General features: G+C 34.9%; 2 protein-coding genes across 9 annotated transcripts in view; one reads left to right on the top strand and one right to left on the bottom strand.

Moving 5' to 3' along the window:
• The first annotated feature begins 449 nt into the window (after nt 1-449).
• Nucleotides 450-15,699, top strand: part of LOC124639510 (solute carrier family 26 member 6) — a 52,900-nt gene continuing 37,650 nt past the window's right edge. For 2 of the 8 annotated variants that reach the window (XM_047176922.1, XM_047176919.1), the window contains exon 1: nt 13,258-13,484. Coding sequence is in view for 1 of the 8 variants with exons in the window: in XM_047176923.1 (XP_047032879.1) it covers nt 10,940-10,980 (41 nt within the window). In the remaining 7 variants the exon portion in view is untranslated. Of the gene's footprint in view, nt 576-10,833; nt 10,981-13,253; nt 13,583-15,699 lie in introns of those variants that run through there. The other 6 variants (XM_047176918.1, XM_047176916.1, XM_047176923.1 and 3 more) reach the window with 5 other exon arrangements.
• On the bottom strand, nt 7,179-12,218 carry LOC124639543 (mitochondrial fission process protein 1). The gene is made up of 5 exons (XM_047176964.1): nt 11,762-12,218; nt 10,805-10,932; nt 10,353-10,450; nt 9,806-9,974; nt 7,179-9,301 (listed from the first exon to the last, which is right to left on the bottom strand). The coding sequence occupies exons 1-5, from the start codon at nt 11,814-11,816 to the stop codon at nt 9,290-9,292; spliced, it is 462 nt and encodes a 153-aa protein (XP_047032920.1). The 5' UTR covers nt 11,817-12,218; the 3' UTR covers nt 7,179-9,289.

Here is a 15,699-nt window from a genome sequence, read left to right as displayed (position 1 = left end):
ACAGTTAATACTTAGTAACTGCTTATTATGTCAGACTGTTTAGCCAGTTTAGCCTGTTGAAAACGAGCGAGAATCTAACTGACACCGTATTAACTATTATAGTAATCTGTGCTGACACGTTTTAAAAGCCTATTTATGTAAACAGGCAAGGAATCCCTTTCTACCCCTAAACATCATTTTCCATTTTCTACAAAGTCAGTTTCACATTTCGCCACTGATGTTAATACACTACTTTTAACATCTAAGCCATGATCACTTATTTGCGTTACAAACCATTATAGGTTTGACACTGGAACAAAACAACGAGATGTTTGTTTTGCATTCATTCGATTTTAGACAAGCTCAGTAAACTAACAAGAATCATAGGCAAATCGCTATGCTTGTACCTTGCGCCACTTGCTATCACCTATCACAGCAGCCCGGTCGGCACACATAGGCGCCCGCGCAGTAAAGAATCGCACCAGGGTTGTGCGCACGCGCGAACGTTACCAAACAAAAATACACACGCGAAATATACTCCGTTAAAATGACCGTTTTGTTCTAGTGAAGTGTTTAAGAATTAATTGGTGAAACAGGTTGGTTGATTACCATTTCAAATTAATTCCCGTTTCGCGCGCGTATCGTTTCGCTACGCAAAATATTTTATTGATTCCGAAATTGTATAGGAGTTAGTGAAAATTATAGTGTTTTCACAATTTACTATTACAGTGTTATATTTTATAGGCTTTGTTGTAAGAGTGATTATGTTGATAATGTTCATGGTAACCGGTCTGCTTTCTACATCCAGTTTTCAGGACGACTTTGCTTTTGCTTTATTTTTTTATGTGTCAGGAATACCGCGTCTAGTCTACAGGCATATCTCTATTAATGATTATTAATATTGCAGGAATTCTTCTACACCCATTATTCGATCTTGCTCTTGTTCTTTCTAGTTGTAAATATGAATAACAATAACAGTACGTCTATGATAGTAGAAACAAAAACCATCCATGCATGAAGTATAAGTAGCTAAGATTTCTTTGAGAGAGACTTTTATATTTATAAACCACAATAAGAAGCATCTGTATAGACATCATACTCATTTACCTAATTGTCATTAGTTTTTGAGTTGGCTTAATTATTCTTAAACATACGTTCAACTATCAGATGGCCAATTACAGACGTGCAATCGTGTCAAAAGCTTTAGATAAATCCACAAAGCATGCCTCAAGGGTCTTTAATGGGTCCTTAACGATTTGCCTGCGGAATTTATTACTAACCTATAGTATTTCATAACTTCGCGACTTACTTACATGGAACTGAACTCATAATGACATAATTATAAAACAATTGAAATAATTTTCAAATGTGTTTAGTATTACGCACGTGCATTCGCGTTTGCTTTCATATTCTTTTAAATTCCATATTTCTTGATGTGGTCTACTGAATGGCGACAGTCGTGCCCATAAAACAATAATATTATATTCTAACTATTGGCATTGTTTTATATCTCTATGGTGTGTTTAGAAGTATTGAACGTGAACTTGAAAATGGGTAACAAATAATAATTGTTGTTTGTATAGGTGCTTGTTTCTCGTTGTTTATGAACTTGCTGGTACAGTTCGATATGTGGTATTTTAATGTTTGATATAAAATTCGTACTCGGATTTAAGTCTTCCTTTTATAAGTAGCGAGTATTTCAGTGTTAGGGAAACAGTAAGTAGGTAGATGATAAATAGTTTGATTTTACCATAGTTCGTGCTCACAATGGTTGATTAGTACCTACATTGACGGAATTACGGTCTGTCTAGCTTTAGCCTTTACATTCGAGTACCTACGTAAAGGTTCCTTGACATCTCGAACATTCATTAACTGCAATAACTGACCAACTTGCCGTCGATCATTCAAATGCACAGATAGATCTACGTAGGTAGGTATATTATGACAAATACTATTCCAATTGTTTCATAGCAACATTCCATATTTTTTTAAATGTCTCTTGTACCCACAAAATTATTGCATTTTCGTACTAACACAGGTGATCTGATAATATGTAGGTTTTTAGAAAGTAGATTACTGATTTCTATTTTTATGTAATTACCTCCTTAGGAAAACTAGAAACTTTTTATTTCATACACATAGACCAAAAGTACCTGGTAATAAGTATAAAAAGACAATATTCCCTTCGGTCTTGGGTGGTGGTTATACCGCCACCAGTTCGTCGGTGGAGCCTCTTCCGTTGTTCAGCAGAGTGCACCACTAGCAGGTTATGATGACATTGGGGCAGGACAATGTTGGTGCCTCTAAATTCCTTTTCTCCAATTCAGCCACAAAACTGTGTTCCACAGTGACAACTTATGTTAATGTGTTGTGTCAATCATTAACTGATACTACTTAGATGATAGATAATTACACTAATCTGGTTTTCTGTAGTTCTTTGATCCCTGCCATAGACAATTAGTGTTATAGGTATCATGCAACTTCGCATGACTTATCTCATTCTTTGCAATGATTTTATCCAAATCGCTCATTCAAGAATATAGAAATTTTATTTAAATATACCTGTTATTTGAATCAAATGAAAGGTTTATTTAAAAGCATCGAACGGCCAATCTAAGGCAAACGAAATCTAAGGTAACTCAAACTCGAAAACATTTACTGGCTGATAAATTATCACGTTTTGAACGTCAAAACAAAAGATACCCACCCTTCTTCACCACTTCCTATGTGTTTTTCCTGTGAAAAAAAAGTGGCGCAACTAACCCAGCATTGTTTGGCGCAGACAGTCTGTGTTACCAAAAATCGTTTCAATTTCTAACCAATTTTATGGTATACTTAACTGAACAATTATGTAAGTAACTTTCATATGTATTTCTTAGATCCTAGAGATCCTTCCGTCTTCAGACAGCTGTAGGTACCTAAAGACACCTGAACCAATTAACGTTGCGATAATTACTTATTCACGGAAAATATTAATTAAGCTAGTTATTTGAGCAGATCATGTGATGTGTACTTAAACTGAATTTGACTAAGTAGGTACTTTACAAGGAAGAAACTTAATAAACACAGGTGCGATTATCGATATTTATATTGGAATTTCAGTTGTATTTTTCACTTGATTGCAAAGCAAATATTTTGCTATTAATAAACTCATTGTTATAGAAAAATAACATGGTTATATTGGCAAATATCATGAACGCCAAGGTTAACGAACTTTAACTTTATAGCTATCTCATTGGATGGCCATTGCTCTATCTATGGCCATATTCCTTCGGAAACCATAACTCAGACGAAAAGTAGCCTGATTGAGTTTGGCGTCCAGCCGGGGACGCCTTGATTTAGGTATTTTGCTAGAAACAGGCTGTGAGATTAAATGAATGAAAGATCAAGTACTTACAGGATGCCAGGAACACAGGGATCACAACACCAGAGCACTTTTAGTCGTATTCACAGGTTTTATTTAATTTTTTACACCGCGCGCGCAGTTATCGATGCCGGCCGGCCATTGCTGAGTTTGAAACTGGAGTTTTGTCTATGAGTTCCATAGATGGCGCTCGATGCGCAGTTTTGGTTGCGTTTTGCTTTGTGACGATGTAGAATAGGGAGGAAAAGGATGGGAAAGGAAGTATCCCAAAGCCTGTTCATAGCCAAAGTAGTAGGTATAATGCACCACCACCACCAGTAAGTAAGTGGTTCCCTAGAGTACCTAAGGCAAACTTTCGCTGACAATATAAAAGTCAGTTTTTCAAAGACCACAGTGTGTACATACGTACACATAGGTACTATAAATTACGTTATTTTACGAAAAGCGGACGTCAAAGTTATCAGTGAAAATGGGCCTTTCGCTACGAAAAAATTCTAAACGCGCCTAAACGCGAGGTCTAAACGCGCCTGTATGTGTGGAGCAAAACAAGTTTTGAGTAGACAAAGCCAACTGGGATTTTATATTGTTTGATTTGGGTTTGTAGTTATACAATAAAATACGTACCTAATCCTATAAATAAATATTATTGAGTCTAATTAATTACCTACCGTTTGAAAAGGTGAACGTTATTTATAACATTTATAAATGGCATTGCTGTAAAATGACTAGCAGTCTTATTATTTAACTCTAAATTCCTACTTGTTTATGTTATTCATAGTTACGAACCTAAGTCTATTTACGTAGTTCAAAAAACACCAAATCGTTTATGTAGGTACGCGGGAAAAACTGCTGATCAATCAGCACTTCGCAAACGTTAAAAATAAAGACAACCCTGAAGGGCTCGCTCACCAGCTCTTATGTTTTTGCTGGTAAGAAGAGGCGTTACAAATCCACCAGTAACACAAGTCTCAAATAACCTGGACAGATATCCTGAGCCTTTCCTAGACACGACATCCCATTTTTTTTTAACGACGTCAAAAATCATCAAATGACCCCTCCCGCTGTGGGTTAGCAGCGGTGAGGGAGTGTCAGACTCTTATTGACTAAACACCGTCGTGTTCCGTCGTAGTAGGCCTTTATGTACCAGGGCCGCGGTAACTCTTTCGAACAATCTCGCAGCCCCGGCAGAGACACGCCATCCCCTGCCACGAAAATCATGTAGGAAAAGGTCCGTTACTTTTTGCGAGCTGGCAGGTAAAAGGTTACTGTAAAGGGAAGTAAAAGTTAGGTGCTTAATTTAGCTATTAAGGTTCGAATTGTGTATTTTTAGACCACCTTCAGCCATTAAACTCTTGTCCTCAACCTCGCGTGCTCACTTTTTAAAGTAGGTATAAAAAATAAAAATATATCATTGACCGAATCGCTAGCTGATATATTCTCTTTTAAGAAATAGCAATAATAATTCTAATGGCATTATTTAATATTCAAATTGCTCAAAATAACAGAAAAAGCCTGTTTCACGACAAATTCTTGAATATCCTTTACTTAGACTAGTTTTATAATTAGCTACGATTTAAATATTTTATTGAAAATGGAGATTGGCGCCAAAATCACATGACTTAGCAAGATGGCGCAGTATAACTGGTCACTCAAGCATCACATGATGATTGTTGAAAGTTTTCGGTAATTTATATCTTAAACTTGTACAGCCTTACTACAAAAACTTAAACATCTGTTGAACATCATCCTCCGAGCCTTTTTCCCAAACTATGTTGGGGTCGGCTTCCAGTCTAACCGGATTCAGCTGAGTACCAGTGCTTTACAAAAAGCAACTGCCTATCTGACCTCCTCAACCCAGTTACCCGGGCAACCCGATACCTCTTGGTTAGACTGGTGTCAGACTCACTGGCTTCTGACTACCCGTAACGACTGCCAAGGATGTTCAATGACAGCCGGGACCTACAGTTTAACGTGCCATCCGAAACACAGTCATTGGTGTCTAAGATACCTATACTTAGAAAGTACATACAAACTTAGAAAAGTTGCATTGGTACTCGAGAGGTTGGTTCTTTGCCCACTAGGCCACCACGACTACGAAACATCTGTTGAACACTAGTCTAAAAAAAGTGTGAGTGTAAAACGGACCTTATTTCAACGTCATAATCCGTAATTTTTTTAGACAAGTGGTAATAATCTAATCAAGAACTTCTAGTACCTAGGTACCCACATTGTAGCAATATTCTACTAACTTTTGTCCTATTGTCGTCTCAATGATGGATGGGCACTTACAATGCATTAAGTATTTGAAAGTATCAAATTGTGGTTAATAATATTGATTCTGAATGCAGCAAAGTTACGCCAACTGTCTAAAGTAGGGCGCTCTTAATGACGAATGTAGCTTAATTATTAATTACTAGCCTTTCCCGCGTTTTCACCGCTTCCCGTGGGAACTCCTTTCTGTAGGTACCATAATAAAATGTAGCCAGTTTCTCGGGAAGAGTGTAGCTTTCGAATAGTAAAAGAATTTTTCAGATCGGTTCGGTAGTTACGGAATTTATGGTACAAACAAACAAATAGAAGAACCTGTGAAGATTATCTTGTCAGCTTCCGTTATACTTAAGGTACATGCTCTCATTAGCAATCTCGAGATCACTCCTTCATCCATGATGCCTGGATATCCGTATTTAATCGCTCTACCACTCTTAGATATACCTATCTAACTTTATGTACAGTCAACTTCAGGTCAGTGGAAACAGTTTTATAGGAAAATCGTACTTATTACTATCGAGTTAAGGTGTTCGACAGTTAGCACTAATGTGCAGTTTACAATGGTAAATGTATGCATCAGATAATTATTGAGCCTGTAGTTCTCTTATTCCGCCGGTTTCTACGTAGCGACTCCACACCAAGCAATGTATAGCTATCATCATCATCATCATCTCAGCCAGCGGACGTCCACTGCTGAACATAGGCCTCCCCCTCAGATCTCCACAGATACCTGTTGGAGATGTATAGCCATAGTTAATACCAATGTACCTAAGTCAATAGTTTAAAAAATCTGATCCAACAGACAAACTGTTGTATACAGTTTTGTTGGACATTTTGTACCTTTGAGAATATATAATGTACCTTGTAATAAGCAATAAATAAATAAATAAATGTTCCGAGGCGCCAAAAAGTTTGACGAGACCTATATCTAGAGACATCCACTAAAGAGTCGATAACATACCTTCACCTTGGATAGTAACGAACTACAGGTGTTTACGAACACGACGTGAGAACAACTCAATTCAATACATGTTTTGCTTTTCCTAAAAAACAATGCGACTAATGAATAGGTTACATACTACATAATACTAGTGTATGCGAACGTATAAGTTCCACTTCCTTACATTTTGTAAATGTTACTGTCATCGCTGTAATAGGTACCTTGATATTGTGTTTGTTAATTAATTTCCAAAAAAAAAAAAATGACCGAAAATTAATAAATGAGATTTAGGAAAAACTTTTAGTGACTCTACTGGAATTGAACATTAAAGAGTCATGACATGATACAGAAAAACAGATTTTTCTACTGTGTCATGTAAAATCTGATCACAGTAGAGTTCAATATTTTTAAATAAATTATTTGACAAATGAGTAAATGAGACAAAGATTGAAGCGCCTAACATGATTTTCATAGCTATCAATTGCTAGAAAATTATTTCTGTGTGGTCGACAACAGGTAACCATAAAGGCAGTACGTTACGTACAGAACTTCAACCCTTCAACTTTTTTCAAGGAGATCCTACTATTAGATTACTAGGTATTAGATATTACACAAAAACAACAGTAGTAGGCATAAAATAAACTTTATTTAACAGTTAACAAGGCTATAAATAAGTAATAACAAAACTAACGAACTATATCTAACAAAAATAGAATTATAATAAAACAAACAAAAATATATTACAAAATATTTTTGACTGTGTCAAAAGAAATCACTAAGTAGGCAGATTCGATTTTTTGGAATTGTGTATCACAGACTATAAAAATTGTTTCTAATTAAGCATTCAAGACGTAACATTAGATTTAGTCAGCAGTTTTCAATGGACATTAACTGAAATATGCTAGAATTAAATTTTCTTAAATAACTCTGCTACCCTTGAGTTTGTTTCGGTGTTTCTTCTTAAGATAGGAATTACCGATTTCATCTCGCTTCCAATGAAAATTCTATGTGTAAAAGTGTTGTTTTCAACCTATTCACAGCAATACCTATCTATTTTAATACATTTAACAAAATAAACAGCAATATCTATTTTAATATATTTAACAAAATAAAAAAATACCGACTAAACCTAACTGCACCAAGAAATATTTTCCACATAACGTTAAATCTACAGTAATATTCGTAAATATCAATGGCAAGTTTACAGTTCATAAAATTTCCAAATGCTCTCCAAACATACTTATTGTAATATATTTCACTTATCTTAAGGACACTTTACAGATCTTTCTGCCCTTAGTTAATCGAACATTTTTGCGAAGCTTTGTAACTAGTAGCTATAGTCATTCCAATATAATATTCACAGTCCGAAACGACTCGTAATGTGTCTAACAAGAATTAAACAAAAACACTAAAGTCTACTATTTATCAATTGAATATAGATACTTTTAATATGATGTCCTCCTAGCCAATTATCGGCTACGGTGGCTGTTCACAGGTAAAGAGATCAGCCAACTGCGCAGGACATATTATAGTGCAAAAGCATTTGCGCAGACACAAGTGCATTCCCTATTACTTCACTCTCATAGCCCGATGGGACGGCAATCCGACACGACCGGAGAGAGATCAGGCACAGGACCGACATTAATGTGCTCACTTTTAATATAATATAAGGTCAATTCTAGCGTTTGTGTTTACATGTATTTATGGACGCTACATTCAAGTTTTGAAAGCAAGTAGATATCAAATTCAAGTTTCGTGTTCATTAAGTTTTGGGGTTGAATGTACTACTCAAAATACAGTAGTGTATGTAGTTGTACTATTAGACTGATATTACTTGCCATCTCGGACTGTGTGTCTAACTCTAATAATACTGTCAAATAACTAAAGTCTTAGAAATATGTATCACTAAAAATCTAGAGGCATAATATGTCAATGTATTCCTAGTTCTTGAGATTGAATACATTTCTGAAAACCAAAATCCACCATCACATTTCATTTCACAGATTCTCAAACCACATAGAATATTATTCACAAATAAAACCAATTAATTTTACTACGTAAAATCTACTCTAATTTGGTGTAATTTTTGGTGCTTCGAACAGTTACAAGTCTAACTTGCTAGTCTAATATTTTTATCTACAGTAAAGTCAAATAATTGATACGAACACTTTTCTAATTGAAACCTTCTACAAACATTAAGCTTTCTATGTGGTCCCAAACATATTGATGTAGCCAGTTTTATTTATACAACAATCTGCAATCCTAATCGTGCGACAGCTTTTTTGTCGCGTATAAAAAAAACCGCGCGTATACGCGCAAAAGCGCTGTATGAGTAATCGGTAGTAAACTTGTCACACAAAAGTTAGTCTTTATTTATGTTTTCACATAAAACCTTTTCACTTTATTTTGTCCACCTAAAACCAAAGCAGCATATGTTTGGAACCACTCTAAGAAGCTCAAATCTTTTCCATCAATCAAGCAATCATTTATTTACTAAATTTCCAACAATTTGTGTACACAAACCTTTTTGCTGTGTCCCAGATCTTGGCATGATTCATATACACGAATACATGATTATATTATCTCATTTATATTCTAGGAACACGAAATTGCAGCATTATATTTTACCGAGGTATAAGTAAAGTTTTCTTACCAAGCATTGCACTTGAATTGTTAGAAAAATAAAACGTCTATATTGGAATCACATAATTTCTATGTGTCAATGTGTTCTTTCGCTCTTAGAGCTCATTCTGTGAAACAGAAGTAATATTTAAGGCATGAATATTCTTAGTTTTGCTTTATTATATGGTAATGGAAGCTTAACTAAGGAAGAGTAGATTATATCTGAAATTTTTTTGGAAGAGGGGAGTATCTTAAAGTATATCACCCATTTTTTTTTTACATACACAGATCAAGTGCTATCGATAGTCATGGATAGTCATTTTATCCAAAACATACACAGGCTATTTCTAACTCATAATTTAGAATCCTGTAATAAACCTGTAATGAATATTATCCTGTAATATTTCAGGTTATTAACGATTTGGATGGCTGCTCAATTCTTCGAAAAAGGTATCAGCCTTTTCGATATTCCTTTCAGAGTTTATTATCATATTATTATCAGAGTATTTCTCAAATACTGACTTTAACATGAAACTTAAACTTATCAGAATGTATGGCACGATTCAATGTATGGCATTCATGTTAACTAAAACTGTAACCCTTAAAATAATAGGACTCAACTGTTAATGTACCTTGACCCATCTTCGGTAGGTGCTATCCATAAGCCATGTAGTGCTGGAGTCTATAGGCTTCACTATGAACGGGATAGAGGATAGACCAACCCCCACGGCTATCCAACTCCTGGCGGTGCGAGGGATAGTGGGATACCTCTTGAGATACACTATGGAGTATGTGCATAGCCTGAAATAGATGGAAACAAGCTCGAATTATTTTGAGTACAGATTTATTTTAATGTTTTTATTCAATTAAATTAACTAACTTCAGAAATGGAATGAAAATCAGTAGAAGGTAATTAACTAGCGCAAAGTGTACATGACACCATCGATTATAATCGATCTATTGCTGGCGTTATGATTGTAAATGAGCAGATCGGATATTTTGTTTGGGAACTGATATTTATAATTTGGAAGTCCAAAAATCCTGATTTTGAATTTTTTTTAGTACAGAAAAATGAGGTGAACAAAATATCTTTGGCCTCATACTATTTATGTAAACTTGAATGATTTTATTGCCAGCAACTGGGCACTAATAATTATAATTCTTGATTGTGTTAGTTACCTGTTAATAACGAATCCGGGTATAACGACAGACGCCAGTGTCTGCCACAGGAGCGCGTCTCCTGCCTCTACCAACACACGTTTTGGTCGCCCGTCTTTCTGTAATCATGCGTAGATGATGTTCAAATTACATTTAAGAGATTAAATAGTTTTTATCTACGATTACTGATGCTACCTATCTTTCCACTCAAATCTTGCTCATGAATCACAATATGTAGTGGTAAAAATTGCATGAAAATGCACTCAGGATTTTTTAAGTAGAAAAAAAAACATATAATCAGACAAACATAGCTGGAGATTCTGATTTAGAAATGTGTAATACGCTCATGTCTTAGCTTAAAGATGAAAAGGCCAGGGCTTCATAGCATGATTCCTCATTCAAATATCTTATTCTCCGTACCCTTAGGAGGCAATATGACAGGTTCCTATTAATTATAAATACTGTTGACATACTTGTAACATCTGGTAACTTTTGTCCGCAGTATCTCCGAAGGTGTATGCGAAGGCGATTGCATAGCTGGACCTGACCACCTTGGTGGAGACGAGCTGCCGGAAGGACTCCCCAACCTCGTTGGCGTACCCTGCAACATGAACCTGTTTAGCGACCGGTACATCACACGGGATGAAGGGTAAGTGTAGTTAAAGTTTCTTAGACAAGTTTACTTTCTGCTATATACCTGACAAGAAGATACCTAACATAATCAACAATACAATTTTTTGATTATTTTTGGGTCATGTGCTATTTCACTGTAATAATGACAACCTAGCTGATTATCTGCCACAGCAGCTATTCTGATATAAGGCGATCAGCCAGCTGCACAGGACATATTACACTATTCCTTCACTCTCAAATTCTCCACTGTCAGATGTGGAACTGTGGAAGTCTGAATTAAATAATACATTTTTACCTAGTATCACCCCAGCACTACATTAGAATTTAACTATTTATTTATACTTTATGTACAAAATTGGTACATTGACGGACTTAATGCCGCAAGGCATTCTCTACCAGTCAACCATCAGGTTAAAGGGAGAAAATAAATAGGTAGATAGGTAGTAACTATATCAAATTATAGTAAAAAATTGTTGTCTTTAATGATTAACATGACAATGTGAATAGGTCTATGTAATATAATAGTGCATATGAGTAGAACAAACACACTTGGTATCAATTTATTTGTCCTTGAATAAAGTTCCCCACAAACGCTTTAATTGGGAGTCTGGTTACATGCTGTAACTGGTTTCAACCAGCCTTATATAGCATTACAGGTTTATGTATAACTTACCATTAAAAAACTAAACTTTTATGTCAGGAAAATGGGTTATTATGTCAATGTAAATGGGTAAATGATAAGGGCATCTATTTTTGTAAATTTTCAGATGTGTATGAATTAGATTCAGTATAATTACCAAGGTATCGTATCCATGTGTCCCTCCAGATGTCCGTTTCGACAGGCTCCGTCATAGCTAACTCAATATGCCGATTTTAAGTCCAAAACAAACGAGTTTGGTTAATGTTACTTATTCCATAACAGAGAACTAAGGTACTCAGAACGGTAGCTAAATTTCGTATCAGGCAAGAAATAACGTAGAACTACGCTAGTTTAATACTAAATCCACTTTCCGCTAATACGAAACACGGAAGTAATATAAATAAAACTATTAGGTAACAATGTGAGGTTATGCCAGATCTTTCCAACTCATTCAAGAATTATTAATGGAATGTTTTATAATGTTCAATTAAGACGAGTATGTGGCCAATACTTTCAACAGTTTATACAATATATTCCACGTCTTCTTTCCATGTTATTATTGAATTTCATAGCTGCGCTTCGAGACTTCGATCGATCGCCCTAATGATTTTTTTGATACTAGCTGTCACTGTCAGTTGTCAGGCAGTTGACATTTAGCTGTAGGGTTGCAAGCAATGTTGAATTGGATTCCCAGTTTTGTAGAAAATACCACCATCTGCTAAAATGGTCTGTGGACAGAGGACAGAGAAATGTGTCTTCTAGAATTCTAAATATAAGTATTTTAAGATACAAATACAAGAAACGTATACGTTCTTGTATCTTTAATATTTTTCAACAATTAAAAAGTTTCGTATTTGATTTCACATACTTAAATAGATTATTCTTTATTGTACACCAATAAAATTAACAACACAGGACATCAAAACACATAAAGAACAGTACAAATGGCGGTCTTATCGCTGAATAGTGATTTTTTCCAGACAACCTTACTATACTTTATACATAAATACTTTTGTATCTAAGCTAATATAGTATATAACTAATATATTTAAACTTAATACTTTTGTATCTTTGGTTGGTATCTTAGTATTTGGAAAATACTTTATTGTCAAGATACTTATTTTTTATACGACATGGAAACTAGCTTAAGGTAAAAATATTATATAATGCAATTTATTATGTTCGCAGAATTAATTTATTAAGTACTAGAGCATTATTTTATTTTATGTTCCTCGTCGGATATGATCATAGTAAACCGTTTTTTTACAAAGAAGCAAATACCCCATTATCGGGTAAAAAGAATAACGTAGTAACACTGAAAAATATAGAGTTGCCAACCAAAAAAATAAAGTTTCCACAGACTAAACAAGTTATTTTTATAATCAGCTGTTGCGATAAAAGAGTTTAATTCAATATACAAACAAACATACGATATCTGATATCTCAAAAAGATACAGAACCATTTACTTAATATTATCAATTTATAGTCACCAACTTTTCTGAGTTTAACTATCTCTCCTTATCGATGAATCAATTATATGTTGAATATTACGTACTTAACTACTTACATACCGAATTATTTACATTCGTCATTCCAATATTTTACTTTCAACCTTCAATCAATGTCAAGATCGCTTTGGCGAAGTACAGTGTCGTGCAGAAATGGCACCGCGAACTGACTCGCGCTGTTATTGCTAACTTCACGATCAGCTGTTCACTCACGGTTGTTGGAGCAGCACGTACTACGCGTAATAAGGTTATATTTAGCCAAGTCAATAGCAACAAACAAAACGGCTTCAGACTCAATATTTTGTGGTGAAGTGTACTAAAATTAAAGAAAGTTAAAAGTGGACAAGGACATTATTATCTTGTGCCTATTCGTGCGTATTCACGTATCTAATTGACTTTTATTTAATGTACTATGCTCTCTGTTTTTGACTGCTAAAGGTAGGGAACATAACTCTGTTGTTTTCTTCTGGTAATTCTATAAATAACTTTATAATAATAAATTGCCATAATCGACCTCCATTTAATGATTAGTGATGTGACATTGACGACTAGTTATGTCGATATTTGAATGAGAATTTTAATCAACAAGGCTTTGTTTTAATTAGGTAACTTTTAATAGATTTAAATTACAAACACATTTTTATAGATATTTTAACTCGTTATCTAAATTCGTAAGGTAACTCTTTATCGTAATTAACACTTCAAAAATATTGTGCAAAAGATGATAATTGAGCGAATAAAGATTTTCAGGTTGCCTTGAATACCATGTCGTAAAAAATTGTATTTATAGAGCTTCAGATATTCTAGCCGAAATTAAAATCCGTGCTTTCGAACTGCGTGAACATTTGTTTACAAATGCGGTTTAAAGTACATACTATAAAGTACAAAGACCTAAGCACATTAGTAGGTACCTAAATAAATGTTAATTTGAATCGAAACTAAAGTGCTAGCATGTACTTCTGAATATGCAACATGTGCCCCCTGTTTCGCAAAAGCGAGCTATCAACTAAAACCTCTGGTGGTTATCGCGTTTTTCTTAAGGCGACGATAACCGGCACGCGCATCTAAGGGGCCAAGAGGGGACGGAACGTCTGAGCGGGGCGAGGATTGCAATACGCGCGCTAGCTTATAACTAAAAGTCGTAAGCGACAAAATGGTTTTGTAATTTTATTATTTAGAAATGATAATTTGATAAAAATTCCTTCCACAATTTTAAAGAGTATGTATATACTCAACTAATAATAATAAATCTTTTTTAATAATAATAAATCTTTAAACTACTAAAAAAGTTAAGAGGCTTAAATCGGTCCCGTTTGCCCATAATATGTGAATCTCTTTTTAAAAAGAGGTATGTTTGATATATTTTTCTCTGTTATAAAAGTTACCTAATCATGTTTTGAAGGCTAACAAAATAAGGTTTATATCATGAACTTTCAGGTAACCAAGTTTTATTTTGATCCGTTTTGTATTTACTGAGAAAAATTGAGATCCTTGGCGCCAAAATTTCCAATTCGTCCTCTTAACTTTAAAATTTCGCAGATAAAAGTAAGAAGGCGAGTTTAAAAAGCCGTTGTGATTGCTAGTTCCTACTACTCGTTTGTACGAACCTCAGAGTAGGTTGACGTATGATGAATACTTGACACTCGTTAGGAGTTGTATAAACGAGCATACCTGCCGTTTCTTGAGTGAATAACATACATTGCAAATGCAATGTGAACTATACTATATCCCCAATCATCTAAGCTAGGCACGTCAGCGTACAGGACCTAAGTCACCGAAATTTATACAAAAAATCGGAGTCAAAAATATATGCATATGAAGTTAATGATGATCCTTTCTTGCGTGCAGTCTGAAAGCACCTATACATTTGTAAAGTAAATCGCTTCTGCATAACAAAACAGATGTAATTTTCCGGGATCTGTTCATCCAGCCGTATGTCCGTTTGTTGTTTTGTCTCATAAGGACAGACAATAGACAATGTATGCATATTCTGAGAAAGGAAAGTACAATGCACGTTTGCAGAGCTTGTATTATTTGCGGTACATAAGAAACACTGGTTTATAATGTAAGATTGTTTATACAAGGATTGGATGGACTGACAGATAAAGAGATAAAAAATAACAGTACGCGTAACAAGGAAGACCTATCCCTTATATCGATGTAAAAATATCAGCGTGTGAACGTACACACTACTAGGTACCGAGCAGTTTAATCTTTCTTATTTCACATAGAAATCTATGATTGTGGAAATAATATAAAGTTCCTAGGAACTACGGTACCTGACGATTAAGAAGGTAAAGGTAGGCCCATCACCTAATAAGTAGCTTAGTTGTAGGTATATAGCACATAATAGGTATTTGTGTGATATTGTGCTACTACCGTGATCAGCTTCGTTGACTCATCAACTCCCCGCGACCATTCGCAATTAGTTATGTGGTGACCTACCTCTTTCGCCACTTATTGGTACTGGCCGGCTGGTTTGGCAGCTACGTTCGTAAAAATGAAGACTTGTCAAACCAGTCGGCAGTCGGTTTTTTCTCTTTGGTAGGAAGAAAATGTATATTTTTATTGTCTCAATTTATCTTG

This window comes from Helicoverpa zea, chromosome 19, assembly GCF_022581195.2.
Source record: "Helicoverpa zea isolate HzStark_Cry1AcR chromosome 19, ilHelZeax1.1, whole genome shotgun sequence".
Taxonomy (NCBI): domain Eukaryota; kingdom Metazoa; phylum Arthropoda; class Insecta; order Lepidoptera; family Noctuidae; genus Helicoverpa; species Helicoverpa zea.
This window is presented reverse-complemented; position numbering and strand designations above follow the sequence as displayed.